Source organism: Amblyomma maculatum, chromosome 10, assembly GCF_055883805.1.
Source record: "Amblyomma maculatum isolate TAMU_Amacu chromosome 10, ASM5588380v1, whole genome shotgun sequence".
Taxonomy (NCBI): Eukaryota; Metazoa; Arthropoda; class Arachnida; order Ixodida; family Ixodidae; genus Amblyomma; species Amblyomma maculatum.
Genome location: NC_139353.1, coordinates 180,979,201 through 181,007,138, shown reverse-complemented (window position 1 = coordinate 181,007,138; position 27,938 = coordinate 180,979,201). Strand labels below are relative to the sequence as shown.

At 49.1% G+C, this 27,938-nt stretch overlaps 1 protein-coding gene across 1 annotated transcript; it reads left to right on the top strand.

Annotated features, from left to right (window-relative positions):
* The first annotated feature begins 766 nt into the window (after positions 1–766).
* LOC146178041 (putative glutamate receptor) lies at positions 767–27,699 on the top strand. Its single transcript, XM_084581672.1, has 3 exons — positions 767–893; positions 3,665–3,752; positions 27,511–27,699. Exons 1-3 carry the CDS (start codon positions 859–861, stop codon positions 27,697–27,699), a joined length of 312 nt encoding a protein of 103 aa, XP_084437798.1. The 5' UTR covers positions 767–858.
* Positions 27,700–27,938: the final 239 nt, after the last annotated feature.

The following is a 27,938-nucleotide window of genomic DNA, read 5'->3' as shown; positions in this document are numbered from 1 at the left end:
TCGGGCTCACTCAAGCGACTGCATTTTTGATGCTGGCATTCGTAGGGCATCTAGAATGGGCTACGCCAAAAGGCGCGCTATCGAAATAAAAAAGATTAGTTGAGGTTTCCCTCTGGTTAACCCTAGTTGAATTGAGATAGCAACGACGGAAGCTTTTGCCTGCTACATTATTCCTCTGTCACACCCTATCAGTGTAAGGTGCTAAATTATTGGGGGCACTTAAGCTCATCTTTTAAGAGTATGACGCGAGAGCTAAGTTACCAGTCTTCTTCTTCTGCTCCTCCTCCTCCTTCTCCTTCTCCTCGGCTGTTCAAGGTCAATCGTGGCATCTGGCGTAGTATTGCTATCGCAATAAAAAACAACTTCGCCTGGCTACAACATGTCTTAATACATGAAGTTAAACTACCGAAAGCACACTTTATATCCATTTGTGACTGAGAGAACGGTGCTGATATCAGTTGGGATAATCTGTTGGCTTTACAAATTGCATAATTTATATACACGTAAAGAATAAGAATTGAACCTTTCAGCTGAACGCAAGATTGCCTGGACAAGCCGCGTGTCTTCCGTCTTAAACCGAAGCATCAAGGTACCTTTCACTGTAGGCTTCGCACCCAACCTAGACGCTTACGTCATGAACATTTTTTTGGCGAAAGGCTCTTTTGGCTTTAGCTTGAAGCCTACACTTGGCTTCAGCCATTGGGTGGGAACGGTGGCGCGTCAGCTGATAAATGATCGCCACCTGGCTTTCGCCGCATCGATCGATTCTCCTACCCTGCGCAGAACACTCCGTACGTAGTGGTGGCTAGGCTGGGTCCCAACGACGAGTACGAGCTCCAGGAGGGAGTTGAGCTGAAGATGATCAAGGCCATCAGCCACAAGCTCAACTTCACGTGAGTTACTGGCTTGTGCGGGTGCTGCCTACAAAAGGCCTCAACACGGAATTTTAGTGCGAAGAGCTTCATACGCTCACCACCACTGACCAAGAATCTTGTGCGACCATTGCTATTTGTTTGTGCTACCTCTTCGATTTGCTAAGCTGTTCTGTGAGGTCACAACCCCATGGCCATGCGCGGGTAATTTAAACTAAGTACGGTATAACGCCTTCAGTGCGCAGTTTCCTTGATATGTCTTTCCAATTCGTCAGAAAACCGGCAGCATATGACTGAACAATGAGTGACCACGACCCCTTGTAGCACTTTCACGCTGAAAAGTCGGAGAAGATTCGAACCTGGGTGCTCGGTTCAGTTTCGGAGTGTCATAACGGCGGAGCCAGCACGGCAGGTGCTTCGCTACTATATATATATATATATTCCTAGCGAAAATACCATATGAGTCACAATAACCTCAGATTCCTCACACTAAACTCATACAGATCTCGTACAATCTCATATATTTCTCATTTGTTGAATGAGATTTGTATGCGATGATATGAGATTTGTATGAGTTTAGTGTAAGTTTGGTATGAGAAATTTGTATGAGGTTATTGTGACTCATAGGGTTTTTTCACTAGGGTAACCAGGGTTGAATAAGGTTAAACATCTGCCATTTGACGCGGAGGCTCCCAGATGGCTCCACATGTATAGCTAAAACTACAGCTTCCCGTGTCTTCGTAGTGCAGTCTCCTCAACGGAGATAACTCTTGCCAGTTTTTGGTACTCGTGCTTCATTTCCATAAATCAAGGTACATGGCACCTGAGCGAGCTCAGGGGCCATACAAAGCTATCTTGCAGCCACTCACACCTTGACCTCGGGGCTGTTAGCTCCCTTCGCATGCATATTATGTACATCCCCTAGATTCTCAACATTTGTTTGCTGATATAAGCGCGCAATGCAGGAAGTTCCTTGAAAGGAGGGTTTAATTCATTACTAAGGTTTCCACGAAGCCGTACGATCTATGGGGGCTCGTAAAGCAAGAACGATGGTAGGAAGGCCCATCAAAACATTTCCGATGAATATTCGGCAGAATATTTCACTATCAGTTTCGTGTATCTTTCCTAAAGAAGTTCATCCAGTCAAAGCAAATTTTCTTTCTGCCCCCAAGAAATATGAGCATGATGAAAATTCGGAGAAAATAAAGCTACTGATGGCTTCGCGAGGCCGTTCCGTACTATACAGACATCTAAGCACGGTTCGGTGTTATGGTAGCATATAAACGAAGACAAGTGGAGCCATGGTATCATGTGAAATAAAGTACGCAAAATTCGGTTAAAAAATGTGCAGAAAAAATTTCGAGATGCGAAAATAGAAGTGTGAAAAATAAACCTTTGTGTCCGCATACGCCAAACGATTACTATAAGAAATGTTCTTGGCTCATTCCAGGACTCAAATATATACAACGAATGCGGCTGGCGTTTAAAGCTAAAATTGTCAGCAAGTTTAGTTGTGATATAGGGGGCTCCAGGAGGCAGCGAAATTCACAAATTTTTTTAACGCGTTTTCAGGCAGGCGACTCACAATTCAACGCTCGTGGCATCATCACAGTCAGAAATGAGTGGCACGCGCATTGAGTTCGGCCTAAGGGCGGCGCCCATGCGGCATACTGATGGACGCCGTATATACGAGCAGCAGTTTAGTTATAACATCATAAGACTGTAGCTACATGTCGGTGAAGATGACCGATATTTAAAAGCCAAACTAGATAAATAGTACAATTGCATGCGTGCTTAGAAATTTGTACATTGGAAGGTTGATAAATATGTGCAGTTGGCTTGAAATGTGGCAGATACCGCACGTATGGCGTGCTCGTAAGAAACATTTTTGATATGCACTGTTAACGTGCACTTTTCCGGGGTAGTTCTATTGAAGTACTCGAAAAATAATGGACCATAATTTTGCTCTTTAATGCCCACCGCTACTGGCGACGCTTTCTGTTGAACGGTATATTGAACAGTAGCAATTCGTATCGGCTTGCAGTAATGCTCTTCTCAATTTTTTTTTCTCTTTCAAAACGCGCTCACACAAAAAGCGCCGCGAAGTTTCGTCAAAAACAGGTTTGGCGATTCTTGCATTCTTCGGCTGTATTGAGAGTTTGATTGTTTGCGAGCTATCCCGTGATGAGAGATTTGCGTTTAAAACAGAGTGTGCTTGGGTTTTTTTTAGCCATCGGGGCTGACAGGAATACCTTCAAATATGCGGTCGTCGTGTTTTTCCTCAAATCTCAAAGTCTTAATCGTTCTATTTTTATTTTTGTCCTGGCTCGTTTTCGTTCCGTGGGCCGCTTCATAAGAACCGCAGAAAACCACCTATGCCAACAGAAATTTTTGCTGAAATTTAATCTGAAAAATGTTATTCGAATGTGGCTTATATTTATAAAGGGGCTTAATCACGAAATGATGTCAGTAATTTATGACTGATTAATACATCTTTTCTTGTTCATATCTTTTGCTTCATTTTAGTAAAGTTTGGCTGACGAGATTGAAGTTATCGTATTTGTGTTGAAATGGCTTAGCAACGTTTGTTTAAGGGCGAGCTGGTTCGTTTTAAAATTGGAGTGTCTTTTTAACGCCATCCGTAAGTGGGACAAGCGCTTGTTTTGTCCCCAGTGTGCGTTGCGCTAGAGAGGCTTTTTGTCTTGAAAACTGGTTAAATTTTGTCCACTAGAGAACACTCCGGCATGCTGGCTTGCCAACATGCCGCCAATTTAAGTGCCCTTTTTGTTCAGGTACTCCCTGAACGTCGACCAAACAGCAGAGTATGGAGCCTTCAGGAACGGGACTTGGACCGGGCTCATCGGTGACGTCTTGAGAAGAGTAAGCAAGGATACTTCAGACACGGCTCTCAGTGGTATCTGGCAGTTTAGTGCCCAAACTTCTGGGTCCTCCTTACGGTTTATAAGGGAATGTATTTACCCAGCAATTTCTGGCTCCAAAGCATCTTAGAATATAATCTAATAGTCAGCGCACATCCCGGCGGGCTGATGGTAAGTGATTTCAGTGCCTGTAATTGCTATTAAAAAATGATAGTGGCGGTCGCAGGTACTTGCTGTGCGGGAGTGATATGGTCGATAGTAGAGACTTTTAGTTTACCGCTGCCGCTTACCACGGCCATATGCCTCTACCGCGCGTCATCAGCATAGAAGCAGCAGCAACAACAAGTCGAAGCGACAGTCGAGGAAAATCGCTGAGGTCGTTCCAAGGTCAAGCGTGGAAACGAGTACTTTCGCGCCAGAAACAACTTCCCGAGGCTGGAGGAGACTACCGAAGGGCGACAGCAGCGCGACCGGTCGAGTTCCCGCTCCAAGGGACGTTCCGGATCTAGACGCAGTGGGAGATGGAGTTCCAGGGACCCGAAAAACCCGTGGACTAAGAAACGGAGCCCGAGCAGGAACCGTAAAAATGTAAGCTTTGGGAGTGGGGTTTCCCAGACAAATGATAAGAAGGACGAGGAGATCTATAAATTAAGGAAAGAAGTGGAGATCTTAAAAATATTGTTACGGACGAAGGAGAAAGAAGACGGCAGTGGCGCGGGCAGGAACGCGCGCGCTAGGCCCGCACACCGATTCATTAAACGTCATCTCACGACCATCGAGAGAACATCATTGCCCGTCCTCTCCCCCGCAACATGCACCCAGAATAGCAAGTGCAAAAGAATTCAGAGTAAAAGAAGTTGCCTACGTAGACGCTGCAAGTGGCCGATCAGGGGCGGCAGTCGCCGCGGTAGTCGATGGTAGCGGCGCACCAGTCGTCTCCGCCACCATCCGAAGCAGAAACATAGACACGGCTGAAGAGGTCGCAATAGCGCTCGCTTGAGTCGGAACGAAGGCTAGATTGATCTTTAGCGACAGTAAAACTGCTCTCTGGATAATCGGAAAAGGTAGGGTCTCGCAAGAAGCCGCCCGAATTCTAAAAGCTGCAGCTAAAATCGATCGCAAAATAACCCTAATTTGAGTCCCAGCACACATCCGTCCCCGTCAACCAGGCGGCCCATGATTTAGCCCGAGATCTTTACTTCCGGGCAAACGCGGAGCCGCCCGACTGCCAGGCGATGGACGAACGTTTGCAAATCTATAAAGAAATAATCAAAAATTATAGATTAGGAAGACGTCTGATGCCGTCACCGGATCCTAGCTTAAATAATAAAGAGGCCACAGCCTGGCGGCGATTACAAGCCGGAAATTTCCTTAACCCTGTCTGGTTGTTTCACACCCAGATAGATGAGAGAAAAAAGAAAAGTTGGAGGACACTTAAGCTTTGCCTTGAAGAGTGGAACGCGATAGCGTTATTGCACCTCGTTCGCACCGCCCACTCATTCGCTCGGTATGATCTTGAGTCACACAAAGACATAGGTTTCATACTCAACACTTCTAAGTGCTATGTACAACTTTTTTCTAATTATTTGTTCAAACAAGTGCTTCTCACAATCTACATTATCGCACTGTGTTGTGCACACTACAACGTTTTTTGCTCCCGTGTTCCTTTAGTGTTCACACGCACTGAGTATGTCGGTCAGTCACACATCGCAGGGGACGCTTTCCCTGCAGAAGCGCTACGGCGCGGCGATCACTTCAGAGGCGTCCGGCATCAGACGCTGCACCTAGCAATCGCGCTGTGAGCGGAAAGAGGAGCCGCGTCGCCTAAACAACACTGTTCGAGGGACGCACGCTGGATGTTGGAAGGGGAGAGAGCGAGAAAACTTATTAAATGCAAGGGTATTGGGGCATCCTCGCACCGGTACCTGCGCGGCCCGAAGGGGAGAAGCGGGTGAGCGAAGATAGTGATCTAAAGAAAGGAAAGACGCTTGATTCTACAACCCGTGAGGGTGCACGGCGAAACGTCAGGGGCGAGTGGCGCGCCACGTGTCGGGGCAGCGCCGCACATTGCGAGGAGGGCTTGTTCTGTGTTTGCAGCAAGATGGCTCTGCATGTGCGCAGAGCGCAGGAGAAATGTAGCGGAAACGTAGTTCGCTACTCGTGTAACTGCGACTTCTGTAAGTAACATGCTCATAATTACCGATATACACCGCAGTATAACGTTCTACGGCAGGTTTTTACTAGGATTCACTAGGATTCACTAGAAGCGCTTTTCTACCGCTTTCATGCATCGAACTCGTGGCTGAGTGGTAGCGTCTCCGTCTCACACTCCGGAGACCCTGGTTCGTTTCCCACCCAGCCCATCTTGGAAGTTTGCTTTTTATTTATGAAGTGCATGCCGGGATGTATCGCTCACGGCCAACGCCGCCGACGCCGACGACACCGGCCTTTCTGCGACACGAGCTCCTCAACGCTATCGCGTTAAAATGCACGAGCCTTCTACTGGCTCTGTAGCTGAGCCACCTCCGCTGCCTGATTTATTTATAGCTTCAGAAAGGCGCGGTGTCTCACTTGTTTTCTGTGGACACCGCAACCGCGCCATAAGGGAAGGGAGGAAGATGGGAGCGAAAGTGGAAAGAGAGAAAGAGGAGCCGTAGTGGAGGGCTTCGGAGTAATTTCGACCACTTGGGGATCTTTAACGTGCGCTGACATCGCACAGCACACAGACGCCTCTTCGTTTTGACTCCATCGAAACTCAGCCACCGAGGTCGGGTTCGAACCCGGGTAGTCCGGCACAGTAGTCGGGCGTCTTACCACTGCCCAACGCCGGCGGGGAGCACCTCCACTGCCTCGTGCAGACAAAAGAGAAAATAGAGAAGAAAGAAAAGGAAGAGGGAGAGAAAGACGAGCGCCGCAACAACAGCCTTCGTCTACCACCGGAGGTGGCGGGTGCAATGACGGCCTACAACAGGTAAACATTCGAACAGGCTAGCCCCCGCCGCAAGCGGCAGTGACCTACCTGTCCCAGCCCCGTCAGGAGAGTTTCGCCAACTGTCATGGTTGTTGTTGTGGCTGTAGGAAGAAGGAAAATAAAATGCACGAAACGAAGAGGCGTCCGTGTGCTGTGCGATGTCAGCGCACGTTAAAGATCCCCAGGTGGTCGAAATTACTCCGCAGTCCTCTACTATAGCTCCTCTTTCTCTCTTTCACTCCCGCCTTCCTCCCTTCCCTTACGGCGTAGTTGATGTGTCCAGAGAAAACAAGTGAGACAGTTACCGCGCCTTTCCCTTCCTATAAATCAATCAATCAACCATCAAGAAAATGCACGGGCCTGCTACTGGCTCTGTAGCTGAGCCCCCTCCGCTGCCTCGTGCAGACAGAAGAGAAAACAGAGAAGAAAGAAAAGAAAGAGGGAAACAAAGACGCGCGCCGCATCAACAGCCGTCGTCCACCACCGAAGCAGTGGCGGGTGCAATGACGGCCTATAACAGATAAAAATTCGGTGGCAGGCTAGCCCCCGCCGCAAGCGGCGGTGATCTATCTGCCCCAGCCCCATCAGGGGAGTGCTATCAATCCAACTGTCATGGGCACAGTTGCTCTCCCTTTATATGTATGTCACTAGACACACCCCCTTTCTCTTTCCCGCCGCTGGGGTGACTCTCGCGCATGCGAAGCTTGGTCGGCGCAGAGGACACGCGAAACTCCTTCCAACCCGCGTAGTGTAGCTCACGCTACAAAGAAAAATACGCAATATACGCAGTTGAATCGTATTCACTAGGACGATTTATATTAAAGCAAAACGAAGCATAACAAGCTGTTAAATGCATTGAAAAAAATTCTAGAGGGTACTTTGAACCACACAAGTTTGATGAGGCCGAATCAATTATAGCATGATGGATCGTAGCCCACTGGTGGTAAAAATATTTTAATGAAAATGATTAGGAGGTTGTAGCGGCGGTTGGAGTCCTCAGTCCGGAACCCCATTGGCGTAGGCTGCTGTCCGCGCTCTTCCGATGAGTTCTTTTTGAACCCTTGCGTCCGAGCTGGTCAGAGCTGCCTCCCACCCCTCCTGCGTTGGCTGGTTATTAATAGTGACAGTCTGATTTCGCTGGCATGCCCACACCATATGGTATAGGTCCGCCTTCTCCCCGCAGAATTTGCATTGTGAGTCAAATGACTCTGGATCTATTGCGTGTAGTCTGCGTGGATTGTTAAAAGTGTTGGTCTGTAGCTTGCGGAGGTGTATCTCCTCCCCTTTGTCTAGTGTCTTTGCCGGTGGAGGGTAGACCCGGCGAGATAATCTTAAGTGCTGAAGTATTTCGGTGTAAGTTAGCAATGGGATAGGAGGTTCCACGAGATCCGTATTGGGTGCCCGGGGGAGAAATGCTCGGGCTGAGGCGTGTGCGCTCTCGTTCCCTGGGATGCCCTGGTGACCTGGTACCCATACTAAGTGTTTATCCATGGGTTGGTAGCCACGGGTGTAACTATCTTGCAGGATTTTAGCTGCTAGCGGTGCTACGGCACTTCTATCTCCCCGCGCCCCGCCGGGGTGGTGCAGTGGTAAGACGCCCGACTACTGTGCCGTAGTACCCGGTTTTGAACCCGGCCTCGGCGGCTGCGTTTCGATGGAGGCGAAAAGGAGTGGCGCTCGTGTGCTGTGCGATGTCTGTGCACGTTAAAGAACCCCAGGTGGTCGAAATTTCCGGAGTCCTCCACTACGGTGTCTCTCATAGCCTTAGTCGCTTTGGGACGTTAAACCCCACAAACGAAACGAAACCAAACTTCTTTCTGCCTCTTGTTTCACTCCCATCGTCCTCCTCTACCTTACGTTGTGATGCACGTGTCCGTTGAGAATTGTGACAGACACTGCGCCTTTTATTGCGAAAGCAATACTACTTGCACTTTCAGCCTTTGCCGTGGCGCGGCGGTGCCACCATGGACCTAAGTTGATGATGATGATAACAACTTTATTTTCCCCCAGATTAGGAGACCCCCAATTTCCGCCCTCGGCACGCAGGCCTAAGGGACGGGAGCAGAGACCTCCGCGATCAGAAGCAGGCAAAGAGGTCTTGGCTCTTCGCGGCTTCTTCCGCCAGGCGGATGGCTTGTAGCTGTGGAGAAGGGACCTCGCTCCGCAGCAGGGCTTCCCAGGCTTCTCTACAATTTATATTTGTTTTAGCCCCTGGGGAGCTAGTACATTCCCAGATTATATGGTCGAGGGTCCCTCTCTCCCCCCAGTGCTTGCATTTATCGTTTCTCCTATCTTCCATTTGGACATAATATGCCCAGACCGGGTTTACAAAGTTCCCAGTTTGCAGGCGCCGCCATGCGACTGCCTCCCTATTGTTTAGACTTTTATCCGGAGGTGGCACCAGTCTCCTGCTTAACCTGTAATTTTGAAGAATCTCCGTATAATTTTGCAGACGCTCGTCCATGTTCCGGCAATCGGGCGGCTACACAGTTACCCGGAAGTAGAGAGCTCGGGCTAACTCGTGGGCCGCTTCGTTGACAGGAACGGACGTGTGTGCAGGGGTCCAAATTAGGCGAATTTTCCTGTTTAGTCGTCTACTGGCCAGAATGCTTGCCGCTTCTGGCTATTTGGAATTTTGGAAAGAGTAGGCCCTTTCCAAAATTCCAAATAGCCGTTTTGCTATCGCTGATTATGAAATTGGCTTGTGTTCCGATGCAAGCGAGCGCTATTGCAACTTCTTCAGCCGTTTCGGCATTGCGGCTTCTAATGGTGGCGGCTGATACCCTGGCACCTCGGCCGTCGACCCCCGAGGCGACCGCCACCCCCGTTTTGCGGAGGCCACCTGGCGGCAGACAAGGGACGAACTCCACATGAGCTCCGCTGATTTCGTGTTTTTACCCTAGACAGTGAGGCCCTACAATACTTCCGTTGATATCACCGGTTTCCTGAAGACGAGCGGAATCCAGGGACACCAACCAGAAGTACGTAAAACGAGTTTTGACCATTTTAGGTCAACTTTTCCCTGTAACCAAGTCAGATGCCTCGCTAGGCCTACTGCGCCGCGCCGAAGAATACGGAGCTCTACGTCGCAGTGGCGTTCGCCACCTCCGTCGCAGCAGCGTTCGCCAGCTGGGCTGCGCCGTGGACCGTGCCCGCGCGCCGTAGTTCGCCATGAGGGTCACCATAGAAGGCATCCCAATTTCTCGAGAATTAGCAGCCAGTGATTGGTTGACTAAAGTAAACAAGCCCCGGGAAGCGCGAACAACATCAGGGCCTGCCGTGCCAGATTTCCTTGGAGACAAAGCGGGTCCGAACCAAGCGTCCCAAATCGACAATGGGCTACGCGCGAAGACGGAAGCTGAACTCACGCCTAGGCAGCGGGGACGCCTACTAGCCAAAAAATCTGTAGCATCGAACCAGCCTCGCTTACCCAGCAACGCTCTCAAGCTAATTGTGCGCCCACGGGGCGGACTGCTACTCTCCAAGATTACAACCTACCAACTACTGGAAGCGATTTGCACTGCTGCTCGCTTCACCAGGGACGCTGTTCGTTACGAAGGCCTAATACAAGCTAACCTGATCCAGAATACTTTCGCGTACTGCACCCCTGTCGTCGAAAGAGCTGAACGGGTGATGCAACTCAAAGAGATCGCCGTTGACAACAAGGCGTATGAGATATCAGTCTACTGCGCTCCAGATGACAGTTCGAGCCGTGGTGTAATTCGCGGCGTCGACCTCCGACTGGATCGAAATACAATCCAAGCAGAGTTGCAAGGCAACCGTAACCCACCCATTGTGGACTTTCGGCGGCTCGAAACACTACCGCAGTACTCATCACATTCGCTCAGCGCCAAGTACCTACCTGGGTCTACTTTTGCAATAGTCGCCACAGATGCAACTTATTCAAGAAGTACGAGGTGTGCTATCGCTGTGGCGAGCTCGGTCATGGTGGCGATGTTTGTGCAAGCACAACTACAAACTGCAGAGGTTGCGGACTATCCAATCCTGCAAACGACCACACGTGCAAACCAATATGCCGCCTGTGCGGCAAAGAACATCTCACGGGCGATAGTCGCTGCAGGGAAATATTCAGGATTCCTTACGAAGTCAAGCGCAAGAAGTGGGAGAAAATTCGAAATGCTCAGGAAGAGAAACTCAAGATCCAAGAGACCGCCAAGCGGATCACACTCCAGCGCACCAGCCGATGGGACCGGCAACGCTCCGATAGCCAGCAGCGGCAGCTCCGAGACCGCTCGAGCTCTTTTCCACCGCTCAAGTCTTCCGCTCCACAGATGGGTGCTCAGGGGACTTCCCGGACCAATCCCGGACCACCTGCAGTCGTCCAGCAGACAGGGGACTCTCCTCATCCTTTGCAGCAGCCACCTGGGCTACCACCATCTCTACGCGATCTACGAGAACGTCATGAACCGGTGAGTACGCAGGAAGGGACTCCCACTACTCTAGACACACACAAAGCGATTATGGAACTGACAGCAGTCATCCAGCAACTTATACTCAGAGTAGAGGCTCTCGAAAAGCCAACGGCCACACTCACTCCGTCTCCCCCGCATCTGCAGGGATCATGTGAATCAGTACCTATGGATATCGCTTCTCCCAACCGATCCGCACAAAAACGCAAAGCAACGTCCGACACCGACACACCCGCGGAGGGTTGGCATGCGCATTTTGCCAAAGTTGAGGAAAGCTGCAACCTAAGTCAAACTCGCATAAAAGGCTTTGGAAGCACACATCGAACGCTCACTCCGCACAATCGGCTCACAAGTCACGCAACAATTTGAGATGCTGAGCAAAGCTATAGAAGCACAGGGCAAACTCCTCACTGCCGTGGTACCCGCGGCCCCTGCGCCGACACCCGTTCAAACCCCACAGCTATCCCAGCCTAATCATGGCGAGAAGCTCGGGTAACACCACCATCTGGCAGTGGAACTGTCGTGGGTTCGCGCGTAAGCATCCGGTCCTCCAGCAGTTCCTCGCCGCGAGTGATCGCCCCGAACTAATAGCTCTCCAGGAATGCGACAAGAACACGAAACTTGCCGGTTACAGTACATACCTATCGGAACGAGTAAAACCTCGAATAGCCACTCTCGTCAAACGTAATCTCACTGTCCTCCAGCACAATTTAGATCCTACTTTCCCCGAAAACGTCTTCTTAGAAATATTACCTCGACCCTCGCGTAAACGTTGTACAGTCTGTTTATAATCAATGTCTACAGCCCTCCCCGAGCTCATAAGGATATTTTCGGTCCGATTTTCCTCAAAGCCCAGCAGCTGGCGCAGGGGCAACCCCTCCTCATTCTCGGTGACTTTAATGCGCATCACCGCGCTTGGGGCTACCACTATGACTCTGCTAAGGGTCGACGCCTTTGGAATGACTGGCATACGCACCAGCTGACCCTTATCACGGACGTGTCCTACCCACTAGACACGGTACGGGCCTACAGCGTGATACAACGCCGGACCTTGCCTTTACGACCGCCGGAGTTAAAGCGACTTGGTGTCACACTCACGAAAACTTTGGGAGTGATCACTTCGTACTCGAAATTGTAATACACGAGCCCACCAGGCAATGTACGCGGCCGGCTCAGGTGATTGACTGGGATTCCTTCCGGACGCACAGGAAACAGCAGGACAAACCTCCCGCGATTACTGATATCAAGGCGTGGACAACCGAAATTGTCAAACAAGTGGTCGAAGCCACTCAAACCGTCGAGTTAGAGGACAGTATCCCACACTGCGACCGCTACTACGCCCATCTGTGGGAGCGCAAGTCGCTCGAAGCTCTACTTTCCACTCGGAAATGGGACCGCAATATCCGGCGTAGACTGGCGCGCGCACATACGAATATCGAGAACTATGCAATAGAACTCACTCGACAGAGCTGGCACAACATATGTGACCAGATGAACAAGACTCCAAACGCTCGTAAGACGTGGAACCTCCTTCGACATTTACTCGACCCAGCAGGAGGCAAGCTCCAGACACGCCAACAGCTCGAGCGAATCTTCCACCAGTATCCTGGCACGCCTGACGAGCTCAAACAAGAGCTTATAAATACTTACATCCGCCCTGAACCAACAACCAACCTCCCCTTCTATCAGGGCGCGGACAATCTCTGTCTAGACGCTCCAATCACTTTTGCGGAGGTCCGAGCAGAACTCAATCGCCTCAAGACGACTTCGGCGGCCGGCCCTGACCACATTTCAAATAAAATGCTTAGGAATCTAGACGACGCATCCATTCATGCTCTTACAGACTATTTTCAAGAATGTTAGGCCAGCGGTACCATCCCTAAAGAGTGGAAATGCGCCAATCTAGTCCTCATCCCCAAGCCGGGCAAACCACCAACCTTGGCCAACCTCCGTCCCATCTCTCTCGCGTCCTGCGTTGGGAAGCTGATGGAACACGTTATCCAGACCAGACTCTCACGATACCTTGAAGACAACCATCTTCTACCAGACACAATGTTCGGCTTCCGCCCTGATTTAGCGGCCCCGGACATTATGCTTCTCCATCATCAGGTAGTCATGAGACGTACACTAGACACGAAAGTCATCGTTAGCCTCGATGTTGCCAATGCATGTGACAACGTCCTCCATGAAGCGATTCTTCAACAACTTCAAGCTCTCGGTGTTGGACATCGCATGTATGCGTACATCCGAAACTTTCTCACCGACCGCACAGTGCAACTTAAAGCCGGCACTGGAGATCCTTCCATCATCTCTCCGGGAAACCGTGGCACGCCGCAAGGCGCCGTACTTTCGCCGATGCTTTTTAACGTCGCACTGATAGGCCTGCCGAAGCTACTGGCCGACATCCCCCACCTGCATCAAAGCTTTTATGCTGACGACCTCACACTTTGGATCACGCGCGGCAGTGACGGCCAGATTGAAGAGACTTTACAGACCACGATCGAACGGATTGGAGATTATCTAAGTACAGCTGGCCTCACTTGCTCGGCGACAAAGTCCGAGTATATCATCATCCTTTCCCCGGGACGACGCCCTTCAAATATACTTCCTGACATCAACCTCCAGGTGCAAGGAAACCCGATTCCTCGAACAGACAACATTAGGATCTTGGGCTTGCATCTACAGGCCAACGGCAGCAACAACATCACGATCCAACGCATCGACCAGTCGGTTGTACAGATCGGACGCTTCCTTACAACAAGCATCATGGCATGCGAGAGTCCAACCTCCTGCGCCTCGTTCAAGCTTTCATCTGCTCCCGCATCACCTACTCTGGACCCTACTTACGTCTCACTCGTGCCGAAAGCGAACGGCTAGAGGCGTCACTTCGAAAAGCATACAAGACGGCCCTAGGTCTTTCCATGTCCACAGCTACCCATAAGCTCATGGCTCTCGGAATCTCCAATACCGTGAGCGAACTGATCGAGGCAACCCTCACCGCCCAGTATGAGCGGCTCTCACTCACACACGCTGGCCGAGCGGTACTGCAGCAAGTTGGGATCTCCCCGCCTAGATCGGCCCCAAGTTACGCTGAACTTACACCGGAATATCGCCTAAATCTCCGCATTCCTCCCATTCCCAAACGGATGCACCCGGAACACCACGCCGAGAGACTGGCCGACCGGGCTCGTCAATTCGAGAAACGCTTCAGCGGATGTCAGGACGTCACGTATACGGACGCCTCTTACCATCCATCAAGACCAGCGATGGTGGCAGTAGCTCTCGCCCCTCAGCGCAGCTGGTACAAAGCCTGCAGCATTCGCAATGCAGAAACAGTCACCGCAGCTGAGGTGGTTGCCGTTGCGCTAGCGCTAGCCGACCCTAATACCAAAGTCGTCATCAGTGACTCTCAACAGGCTATTCGCAATTACGATGCTGGCCGTATCTCTTGCCAGGCGTTACACATTCTACGTTCTACAGTACCCTCTTCCACATCTCGCTTACTTCTTTGGGCTCCAGCCCACGAGTCGCTCAGCGGAAACGCCCAGGCACACACTTTCGCTCGAGATCTCGGCTGCCGAGCCGAGAGTATGATCAGCCACCCTGCTTCCGCTTACACTAATATCACACGCGCTTCTCTACTCACCACTTACACGGACATACTCCAGCACTACCGACTCCAAAGGTGCACATATCCTCCCGCACACCGCGATCTAACAAGACGCGAGGCCGTCCAATGGCGCAAATTAAAAACTGGCAGCTTCCCACACCCCCTCTTATACAGCAGGATCTTTCCGGATCAGATAGCCCCCATGTGTAAACACTGCTCAACTCCGGCCACACTCATACACATGGTGTGGACTTGTACACATTACAAGACAGACAACGCAAACACCCCAGAGACGTGGGAGTCTCTCCTGTGTACTTCCGAGCCAGCAGACCAACGCTGGCTTATCCAGCGCGCGGTGGAGGCCGCGGCATCTCAAAGGATCCCCGCCGACCTCCTCTAAGTCAGCGCAACCGGTCCTTTGACTGGTCCCCTGTTTTTGGGCGCAATAAATGAGTTCACCACCCCCGTTTTGCCACTTGCCGCATCCACGTACGCAACCGACTTGCTGTCCATCGAATCGAAGCGTCTGATTGGTGCTTCTGCTCTCTTCTCCCTCCTCTCTGTGTTGAATATGGGATGCATGTTACGAGGGAAGGGGGGATTGATTAGATTTTCTCGGCAGTCCTGGGGGATACTTGATTTTTCTCGTAGTCCCCTATCTGTCTGCAGGCCTACCATTTCGAGTATAGTTCTGCCCGTGGTCGTTCGACTTAATCATTCCAGCTGCGAAACTCGGACAGCCTCCGCTATTTCGTCCCAGCTATTGTGCACTCCCATAGAAAGGAGCTTCTCTGTGGATGTGGTAATTGGTAAGCCCAGGGCCCTCTTTATGCACCGTCGAATGAGAGAGTCTAACCTCTTCTCCTGCGACCTGATAATTAAGAACGGCGTGGCGTAGCTCACGCGACTTGTTACGTAAGCTTGGATGAGTTTAAGCAAGCTTCTTTGCTTCAGGCCTCGTCCTTTCAACGCGATTCTTCTAAATATTCCACTGGCTTGTGTGGCGAATTCCTATAGCTTTCTGATTGTTCCATCATTATATCCATTTTCCTGAATGAATAGTCCTAAGATTCTGATTTGATCTACCTTTGGAACTGGTTTTCCTTCTACTTTAATGTCAAATTCCCAGCTGCGCTTGCATCGGAGTGACTGGGTTATAGACGAATAATTCTGATTTTTGCTGCGAGCATGATAGACCCCTACTGGCAGCGTAGTCTACGACAGTGTCCGCCGCCGCCTGCAGGCGCACCTCAATGCTCGCATCACTACCCTGGTTAACCCAGAGAGTGATGTCATCCGCATAAATACTGAAACATAGCCCCTTTATGCTCCTCAGAGCTTCAGGGAGGCCCCTCATCGCCACGTTGAAAAGGAACGGGGAGAGAACCGAGCCCTGCGGCGTCCTCCTGCTCTCTAACTTCACTGTGGGGGACTGAATGTCTTGAAACTTTATGCAGGCAGTTCTGTTTGACAAGAAGTCCTTGATGTACTCATATGTTCGTTCACCTACTCCGATTTCTTGGAGACCGTGGCGTCTCTGGAACGCGAGTCGATTATGTCGTATTTGAGTCGGAGTATCACGTCCTGCGCGCTCAAACCCGGTCGACAGCCGACCATCTAGTGCGGCCACAGGTCGTGTTTCTCCATAAAGCGCGTCAGTCGTGTCTGGACTACATGCTCCATCAATTTTCCCATGCATGAGGTTAGAGAAATAGTTCTTAGATTTTCTAATTTCGGGGGTTTGCCCGGTTTTGGGATTAGAATTACGTTTGCCGACTTCCACTGCCGAGGCAGGTGCCCTTAAGTCCAAATTTCTTGCATATACTCAGTAAGAGCGCTGATTGAGTCATCATCCAGGTTTCTTAAAATTTTGTTAGTTGTCCCGTCAGGGCCCAGGGCCGATTTTGTTTTTAGTCCCAATATTTCTGTCCTGACCTCCGCCTCCGTGATGGGTGCGTCCAGCTCCTCGTTGGGAGCACCGTCATACTTTGGGAGGGGGCACTATGAGTATCGCCAATGTACATGTTGACTAGTGCATCCATAAATTCCGCATCTGTACCATTAAATGCGTGCCTGGCTTTTGATAATCTAATTCCTGACTGGGATTTTGAGTTGGTCGGATCTAACAGGTGTCTCAGCAGACCCCACGTTCTGGAAAGGGTCATGCCCCCTTCCATTTCGTCGCATCTGCTGCCCCAATTCTGTTCGCAGAATTTACCCGCATAATTTTCATTTTTTTTTATGTCTAGCTATCCTCCTTCTAAGATTACGGTTCCACTTTTGCTTTTTTAGTCTGCGCTCCATACCATGTTTTGCCTCCCACATGTGAAGCAGTTTGCTATCAGCTATCTCCGGGGCATTGTCCCCTTCAAGATTCTTTGTTGCCTCTCCAACGTGACGCATGAGGGTCTTCGTCCATTTTTCTATGTTTGTAATCTTCCTTTCGGCAGCCTTCTCTTGCTTTTCCCTAAATAGTTCCCATTGCGTAACCCTCGGTTGACACACACGGCGCGTCTTTACTCCTTTTTGGCCAGAATAAAATGGTCGCTGCCAAAATTTTGCTCCGAATTTTGCCCGTTCAGATCTTTCACATTTTTGGAGAAGGTCAAGTCAGGGGAAGTGTCTACGCAGAAGCTGTTACCCACCCTGGATGGAAAACTAGGGTCCGTGTGCAAGGTGAGTCCCAGCTCGTGCGCATCTTCCCATAACTGCCTGCCTTTAGGATCTTGTTTAGCGCAACCCCATTCCGGGTGCGCCGTGTTGAAGTCACCGACTATTAGCAAGGGGTTACTCCCGGCTGTGATTATCGCTTTGCTAAAGAAGGCCCCGAGTCTCGCCTTTCTCTGCTGTGGCGTACTATATAAATTTAAGAGGAACAGGCTTGGTTGCTCTTTTCGTCCCGTAAGAATTTCCAATAGCACTGCCTCAATTTCTTTCGAATTGATTTCGTGCATGATTGCAGCAATGTTCCTCTTAACCAATGTTGACCTCTGTGTGACGTCATGTGTGACATCACGCTGAAGAGAAGGGCGACCGACCCGCGCCGTCGCAACTCGCGGCGGTGCCAACACCGGCGCCTAACTCCTGCGCTCTCCACTAGGAGCGCAACAGGTGTTGTGACGTCACGCTGAGAAAAGGGCGACCGACTCGCGCCGTCGCAAGCCGCGGCCGACGTTGGCCGCGGCGGTGCCACCACCGCATAGCCTCCGAGATCACCTCCGCGCGCACGTTTCTCTCCGGTTGTTCCAATCGGCCGGAGAGAGCGTAAGTTGGAAAAGGGGCGTGGCAGCGTCTTTCGCCGCACCGCGGCGCTCGCCACCTATGCATCAAGTTTTCCGCCGCAGCTTGGCGCAAACTATAAAACACGAGTTTTCTCAGCTTGCGCTCGTACCACAGTCGAGCTGCAAGCTTTAAAATGCCATGGGCAAGGCGGCAGCCAACAATTTCGCTATCGTTAAAGCACTAATAATATAAGGCCCACATGCGCAAAGTTAGGCAGCGACTACCCGTAGCTGCATGCCTGCCCGAAGCATGTATGCGTGCTCTGGCGCTCTCTGCTTCGGCTCCGCGTCTTTTTTTTATGCGAAGCATATTGCTAGAGGTAAACCACAGCCCTTCGTGACGGTTACATGCCGTGCAAAGAATGTGGAATGCTACGTCACACCACGTGATACGCTGACGTCACGACAGAGGAGAGACCGAGGACCGGCTCGCGCCGTCGGCTGCGGTTGCACGCTGTGCGGACCACGTGGTATAGCGCAGGTTTATATATAAAGGGGAGACGATTGCGCTAGCCTCCAGTAGACCCTCACAAAAGGTGGCGATGCCTCCAGGGAGTGCAGCCGAGCGGTGGAATGAAAAGCGAAGGCTGCGGCGTGCTGCAAAGAGCCCAGAAGAGCGGGAAGAACGTTTGGCCAAGGAGCGTGCTCGGCATGCGGCTCGGCGACAACGATGCTCCACTGATACGAGCAACGCTTCCACTAGTATGGACAGTGAGTCTAGTAGTACGTTGACACGTTTGGAGCGTTGGAATGCCTCTAGGCGACGGAAGCGTGCCGAAGAAACCCCCGAACAACGGGAGCAGCGACTTGAAAAGGAACGGAAAACACGGCGAGAAAGAACGAGGAAACAACTTGCCCTAGTTTTATGCGATGGGAAAACATTGTGCATTCCAAGTTCAAACCGTGTAAAAGCACGTGTAACCAAGGAAAGGAAAGTTTAGCAAAGTGTAACCATGGAAAGCCGAGTTTAGCAATCAATATGCTTCGCATCTGACCAGGCTTAACCAAGCTAAGCCTCAGCCATTTTTTGTTTAGTCAGTGTGTATTTATACGCCGTACATTCGCCGGTTCATTACCTCGCTAAATACAGTACTTACGAGTGCGGCGACTTACATAAACATCCATCGCACGAATGCAATTCTCTAAATGGTTCCGCTACAGCCACATGATTATTGCTTACTTAGATGCATGTCACGATAGGTATTTTTTTTTTCTCGCACGGTTTTAAAGCAGCCTTGGAAGATCGTAAGCACGCAAGTTCGATGGAGTCCTTACGGAAAACAATTTACATGTGTTTTTATAATATGCCTTATGGCAAGCTTGCGTAATAAAAACAAGTTCGATAAAGGTGAAGGGTAATCGGGGCACGTTCAGGCACCTCTGCCATCATGTGAGTATATGCGAGGTTTTCGGAAGTGATCCTGATAAAAACGGATCAGCTTATACGATCGAAAGTGAGGAGAAGCTATTACCACGTTTGTAAAGTACGCGGCCCGCCATAACATAAATGTGCGATATTATCACGCGAGTTTCAGCTTATTTCTTGTTTTCACTTGTTTGCATATGCTACAGACTGGGTGCAGTGCTTTTATTTTTAATTTTTACTCCTATGCCTATACACGCAGAGGGCCAAGCCGAGCAAATGGGTTAATTCAAACGAATTATGATTAGACTATAGAATGGCACTATATCATGCACGCCTGCTATACTAGTTAGCAATTTTTCATTCCCAGGCGAAAATCGTAACTGGTCTAAATGGTTTATGGAACAATTCCCAGTTGATACCAGTTAGATCCCAGTTGAATCTCAGTTTGATCCAACTGGGATTCAACTGGGATTTAACTGGTATCAACTGGGAATTGATCCTTAAGCCATTTAGACCAGTTACGATTTTCGCCTGGGTTAACTTTCAATGATATGCGAAACTTATCAGAACATTTTTGGCACTAAACCTCCACCGATTGTAATGATACTAGCCACTTTCTGAAGAAAATTACGAGGCACACACTGTGAGCAATTTAAAAAAGACGTACATGTTTCTTTATTTACAAAACCCATGAGGTGGACAAAGCGAAAAACAATATGGGCAAGCACAATCAAGAAGTACACACAAACATTTCGTCATTTACAAAGTTCAATCACCACATGATGACTACTTGCGTAGTTTTCTATTCGCAAAGATAAAACAGGCAGACTAAGCACGCAGCTCCTATCTTGCTTGGATTTACCAGGACACTTACCATGAGTGCCAAGCATGCCGTTGTAGCCAGTGCAGGAACAGCAGTTCTACAGTGTGCATTAAGATCACAAGCAACCAAATATATCCTCACAGCCGCAGCAATTATAGTTTCACTACTAGTTGTACTTAGAATAGCCAAGTGATCACCACAGCAGCACAAGGTATACAACAAGTTTCACACAAGCACCACAACAGCACGGCTATCACGTGAGCGAGGGTGTAGCCACGGGTATTGCTTTCGCAATTTCCCGGCTTAACCAAGTTGAGCCACAGCCATTTTTCTATCCTCTAAATCATTTTCAAACGCCGCTGGTGCCTGCTGTACTAACGCCTCCTAGTCATCTGCGTCTGCTTCTGTTTGCTGTGTGGTGCGGCGGTCGAGGAAGCGGCAAATCAAAGGCGCCGCGCAGACGCCTGGATCGAGCGCCTGGCGGGATCAGCTTCACCTGGTGACGTCATGACCGGTCGTGACAGTGCATCTCTTCTTCTACGGAACGCCTGATAGAAATGGAAGTGCATAATAGCTGGACGGAACTTGCTGAAGCGGTGAGAATCGCCCAACATGAAAGATTAAGTAGGTCGAGCACGGGTCGAACCATCTTAGAATGGGTGGGTCGAAAAATAGATAGGGGCACAGCCGACAAGGTTGCCCTACCACCACAATGTCGCGAGAACATCATTGTCCGTCCTCTCCCCCGCAACATGCACCTAGAATACCACAAGGAGAGACGGGAGAAGAGAGCAGAAGCACTAGTTAAAAGTGCAAAAGAATTCAGAGTAAAAGAAGTTGCCTACGTAGACGCTGCAAGCGGCCTATCAGGGGCGGCAGTCGCCGCGGTAGTCGATGGTAGCGGCGCACCAGTCGTCTCCACCACCATCCGAAGTAGAAACATAGACACGGCTGAAGAGGTCGCAATAGCGCTCGCTTGCGTCGGAACGAAGGCTAGATTGATCTTTAGCGACAGTAAAACTGCTCTCTGGAATATCGGAAAAGGCAGGGTCTCACAAGAAGCCGCCCGAATTCTAAAAGCTGCAACTAAAATCGATCGCAAAATCACCCTAATTTGGGTCCCAGCACACACGTCCGTCCCCGGCAACGAGGCGGCCCATGATTTAGCCCGAGATCTCTACTTCCGGGCAAACGCGGAACCGCCCGACCGCCAGGCGATGGACGAACGTTTGCCAGCCTATAAAGAAATAATCGAAAATTATAGATTAGGAAGACGTCTGATGCCGCCACCGGATCCTAGCTTAAATAATAAAGAGGCCATAGCCTGGCGGCGATTACAAGCCGGAAATTTCCCGAACCCTGTCTGGTTGTTTCACACCCATATAGAGGAGAGAAAAAACGATAAATGTAAAGCCTGCGAAGCGAGGGGGACCCTCGACCATATAATTTGGGAATGCCCTAAGTCTCCGGGCGCTAGGGAGAACATTAAAAGTAGAGAAGCCTGGGTAACCCTGCTGCGAAGCGACGTCCCCGCTGACCAGCAGAAAGCCGTCCGCCTGGCGGCTGAGGCCGCGAATAACCAATGTATATTCGCCAGTCCTTAGTCGCGGAGGTTCCAGCCCCCGTTACTCAGGCCTGCGTGCCAGGAGCGGGGAGTAGGGGGCCTCCTAAATCGGTGGAAATTAAAGTTTTAATCAATCAATCAATCAATGACAGTGCATCGCGCGCCTCTTGTCGAACACAACCAGCATTTCATTAAACGCTTGAAAATTCCCCGACGTTCAATAATTCGTTTACGAGAAAGAAAAGGCGCTGTATCTGTCACTCTTTTGCGCGGCGGACCCATCCCCGCGGGGTTTAGAGTACTTCAAGAGATATGATTATTTAGTACTTACGTTAAATATATAAATTTCAGGAAAACAATTATGCTTGCAGTGAGAAGTGAATTTGAATAAAAAATAGCAACCGGTACCAGGGTGGATGCAGCTCTGCAGCCTAAGTTAAATTTGAAACTAACTTTATGCGTATATGCGAGTTATCGCACATTACCAGAAAGCCAAGAGGAGGCAAAACTCGAACTTTTCGTTTACAGTTGTTGTGCTATTAGGTCGTTTTTATTTCCGATTTTGCGTTTTCAGATTGCTTTATATTAGAGACTTTTAGTATAGCGTACACAGACACACGCAAAGGAATAGCGCACGCCAAAAATATCGTGACAGGCACTGCGCATGCGCTATACGATAGCCGAGACCGAACTCTTTCGTACGATAGGCCAGCGTACGCTGAAACCTGAGTTTATCGTACCCAGCCCTCACGTACGATGCGAGATCAGCGTTGACAAGATGGCGGCGTCCAGGCCGCCCGCTTCAGAGTGAATTTGTCTTCGTTACCGCGTTTTTGAGCGCGCTGCCGCCTATAAATGGCACACGGGGTTTTCGCTTTGCCTCGTGTAGCATTGAGCACAAATAATTAGCGAATATTTACCTCTATTTTTCATTTTGCACCGCGGCAGCGCAGTCCCTAAGCCTGACGAGTAGCGTTGCTTTGTTGGTATGGCAACGCCATGAAGTGAATGGTCTTGGCTTGACTGCTTACACGCGTGTATCCGTAAAAATATGCTTGGCAGTACGGGCATGGTACGGGGCTGAAAGGAGGCCGTTGTGCAGCATGACGGCAACACAAGGTAAAAGTCGCCAGCCCAGGAATACCAGCGTTAGGGAGTACAACAAAACTGCCACAGCAAAGAAACTGGCTCCGGTGCGACTTGGCTAGGTTTGGCTTGCGAGTAAAAAAAAAAGCCCGAATGTGTTTTCTTATTCTAAACCTAGATGTCGCCACTGTAGTTTGCGTTAGCGCTTTCGTACGGCCAACTAAAAGCGCCGATGCAACACACGGAGTATCGTCCCATAAATTTCTAGCGTTTATCGTACGAAAGCGTCCATACGCTATACTAAAAGTCTCTATTATATAGACAAATATGAAAGGCATCCTTACAGGACAGCTTCAGCGGTGTTTCATCATTTTTAGTTTTTCATTGCATTCCGTTCCATGGTGCGTCCTGACTACATCAGAAAAAAAAACGTTTTTCGAAATTCCAAGTAGAACTATATTGAAGAAGGAAAAACGGCAAATCAAAACCAAAACTATTTTCATGGCCAGAAACGACGTTCCAGCTGAGGACACGGTGACGTCACACACAGTATTATTGGAAAAACATTTGCGTTCGCTTTGGAAATCATGACGCAGCACATAAAATGTCCAAATTTTATGATTACGTTGAAAGTGGACAGTAGGGAGGGTTTAATGTTTGTGACGTCACAAATGCAGTGTTGCCCGCTGAAATCGTCTCAAGTGAAGCCGAAAATTTGCACATTTTAAAATTGTGTTCTGCGCAAATGAACTATCGCATGGCGCCTAAATTTGGTACAATACGTCAGGGTACACAGGAAAACTTACCGAGAAATTTTCACCAGAATACTCGAACGACGATAAAGCTCCAGAGGAGGAGGAGGAAGATGAGGAGGAAAGGCAGGGAGGTTAACCCGTAACAGCAACCGGTTTGCTACCCTGCGCTGGGGGAAGGGGGTGAGTGGATATAAAAGTTGTGAGAGAGGGATGGTTGAAGTTAGTACAGTCACATCACAGACATCACGTCACAGTAATATCACTTAACATAAAATCAAACTCATAGTCTTTCGATTAGGCCTGTGCTTTTCATAAAGCGGAGCAGTGCCTGGGAGGCCTTCACCGCAGACGATCGCCGTGGCCAGGGACCTAAAATCTTAATTTCAGTCAATGGGCGTCCATCTAGATGCTCAAACGTACGGCACAGACACTGCCTTTCCTCACTGAATATAGGGCACTCAGAAAGAATGTGCCTATAGACTCGTCGCATCCACAGTTTGGACATGCAGGGCTGTTTGCAATGCCTATCATAAAAGAATACGAGTTTGTGAATGCTACACCAACCCACAGGCGGCACTGCAAAGTTTCTTCGCGTCGGGTTAGGCCAGGTGGAAGCCGGAGCTTCATGTCAGGGTCCAGGGACTTTAAGCGGCAGTTCGCAGACTGGCCAGAATTCCACAAGGAGAGTATGTGTTTCCGTGCAAGTGCGCGAAGCCTGCCCGCTGTGTCTGCCCTGGAAAAGGGAATCAACACACAATCGCCGTCTTGGTGGGCTGTTCGTGCGACCTCGTCCGCCCGAAGATTGCCCGCTATGCCGCTGTGTCCTGGAAGCCATTGGAATATGATGTCTTGTCCTCCATTAATTGCACAGTGATGAATGTGTCGTATTCGAGTTGTTCATGGGCTCCACGGCGAAGAGCCGCTTTTAAGGCTTGCAGGGCTGCTTTTGAATCTGTGAAAATAGACCACCGCTGGGGGCTCTGCTGACTGATATGCCTAATTGCGACACAAAGAGCTATTAGCTCTGCACCTGTTGAAGAAGTCTGGTGAATTGTCCCAACTTTTATTTCTGTATTAATTGAGGGTATGACCATGTCGCCTGAAGAACTCACGGCATTCACTGAACCATCGGTGTAGACATGCAAAGGATTTGCATGGTGCTCATGGAACTATTCAAGGGTGGTTTGTTTTAGTTCTGTCGGCGATAGCTCGACCTTCTTCCTGATGCCGGGTATTGAAATAAGCACGTGTGGTTTATGCAGGCTCCATAGTCGAGAGGACGGTCTAGATGCGGGTGTAAACTGGGACGGTAAAATAACGCGATGCGCATCTACGGTCTCTGTACACGATGTACGCGGCCTGGTAATAGGAAGACTGGCCAAATGATGACCGGGTACCCGGGAGATGTGTTGGAAATGTGCCCTCAGGGAGCTCCTGTGCAATTAAAATGGTAGCAGCCGTAGAGACACATTTCGGCAATACCAGGTAGGTTCGCAGAGCTTGAGAGTGAACGCTCTGTAGAATCCCTAAGCTGGTTTTCCTAATATTTCCAAGTGCAGGTAAGCTGTACCGAAGAAATCGCATAAATAATGCACGGTATAGTTGGAGCATCGACCTCACAGACGCTCCCCATGACTCTCCCCCAATAAAGGCAAGTACGTAATTGCTGTCAGCCTCGTTTTCATGAATGAAATATGGGGAGTTCACGAACGATTTCGGTCGATGATCAGCCCCAGAAAGCGATGGCTGCTTTTGTAGGCTATTGCTTTACCATCAATACGTACGGTGTAAGGTGACATGTTCTTGCGTGTAAATGCAACTAGCGCACACTTTTCAGTTGGTATCTGTAGACCTTGCAGGTGGAGGTAGGCCGCAACTATACTAGCCGCCTTTTGAAGCCTCGCTCTAACCTGTGGCCGCGTAACTTCTGATGCCCAGATGCAGATGTTGTCTGCATATATTGAAAGTTGCGCCGATTGTGGTATTAAGTCGACAAGCCCGACAAGAGTAAGATTGAAAAGCGTTGGGCTTAGCACTCCACCCTGTGGGGCTCCACGGGAAGTGAAATGAGAAGATGTTGGGCCATATTCAGTCTGCATAAAGTGAGATCTGTTGGATAAATAACTGGGCCATCCTCAGTCTGCTTAAAGTGAGATCTGTTGGATAAATAACTGCGTATCCAGCAAAAACACGACCGCCAAGCTCGACAGCTTCCAGAGCGTCCAAAATGGCCTGGTGAGTGACGTTTCCATATGCGCTCTTTATATCCAGGAACAACGACGCGGGTCAGCGCTTTAAAATTTTTTGGCGTTGTACAGATGATACCAGGTCCACCACGTTGTCAATTAAAGAGCGTCCACGTTGAAACCCTGACATTATATCTGGATATATGCGGTAGCGCTCCAGGTACCACTCAATACGTGTAAGCAGCATTCTTTCCAATACTTTACCAACGCAACTAGCCAGTGCATTTGGACGGTAAAGCCCCGGAGTTTCCCTTTAAGCTGTGCCGTTAAAGGTATGACAAAATTACAAAGTCGTAATTGTGTGCCCAGAAAGTGTGCAGTCTCAAAACCAGTCTACCGCTTCTATATAGTGCCGGAGTTAATAAATATATAAAAAAAAAAGAAAAATTGTACCAGATAGAAGAAGAAACATAATCCTAGAACCCAAGGTTGATGACTGCACATTTATTGTATTAATGATAGCCACAACTGTCATATTTGCGCTGACATAGCGCGGACGACTATGCAGCGAAGGAGTCGTACAAATATTCCTGTTTAGGAACTTGTAATTAAGGCTCACTAATGCTTAACATCACCGGAAAATATAGTTTTAAATCATTGAAGCAGTGTGAAAATATCTCAAACGTGAGCGGAATAACGCCGGCTTTCCGTAAAAGTGGAATAAAATGCATTTAAATAAACGGTAATAATACTTACGCACACCGAGAAACTTATGGTTTATGTCACAATTTGTCAAAAATGAGAAATCGTGCATGATGACTTCACAATAAACGGAAGACGTCGAAGTAGTGCGGTGCTTCACAAGAACAATTAAACAGACTGAAGAACACGTAATTAGTGTCTAACTAATAATTATTAGCTGATTAGAACACACTAAGTTACTAAAAAAATTTCATATAGACCTGCGAAGAGTAGCAAACGGCTTTCTCGTCAGCGTACTTATGAATTGGCTAAGTTCATACAAGGACTTTTGACATGTAACCGCAGCGGCATCAAAACACGTGGTGGAATAAGGTAAAGGAAACGCGAACACACACAGCGAGTAATATATGCCAAACTGCTGCATTCTGGCTTTCAGTAATTACGACGAAGAGCAAGAAATATCAAAAGTAATAATAAAAACAAAGTGATATTTTTTGGAACTGATAGAAGTGCTGCAGTGATAAAACATTTGCAATAAGCATTTCAAAGATCCCCAGGTGGTCGAAACTACTCCGTAGCCCTCCACTACGGCTCCTCTTTCCACTTTCACTCCCACCTTCCTCCCTTACCTAACGGCGCGGTTGCGGTGTCCACAGAAAACAAGTGAGGCAGTTACCTCGCCTTTCCTTTCCTATAAATAAATAAATAAATAAATAAATAAATAAATAAATAAATAAATAAATAAATAAATAAATAAATAAATAAATAAATAAATAAATAAATAAATAAATAAATCAAATCACTCCTTAATAAATGAATGTTCGGTTCAGTGAGCCGAACATTAGTTGTGAGCCAAAAGTTTAGTGCATGGAGTTTTAGTTTGACCATCACTACGATATAACATGTGCCGACACCAAGAACTACCAAGAACTGCCTTTGGTACAACGCGTATACTTTTCTTGAGGGCTGTACGCTTTCCGTGCAGGACAGCCACATGGCGTTGAGCGAGATCAGCTTCACCCACCAGCGCACCGAAGTCATCTCGTACGTGTACCCGGTGCTGTTCGACGTGCTCGCCTACGTCACCAAGGCACCCAGGGTTATCCCTTTCGCCCTGGCCATCGTCAGACCTCTCACTGAAACAGTGAGCGAACCAGCGGCCTTCCTTCCTTAACACTTCCGAGAGCGGCACAACTGTGACAATGTTTGTCGTCACATCCTTCAGGTTTTCTCTTTTAGCCTTCACCGCTGAATCACTGATAAGGCACGCAAAATATGATGTATAAAAATTAATGTTTCAAATGCATGCTCAAGTGTAGAGGGCCGTTAAAAATTGAGAACGGTCAGCCTTCAAATATACGTGATGTGCCTTTTGTTTTTATCATTATTATTATGAGGAACGTTACCAAAATT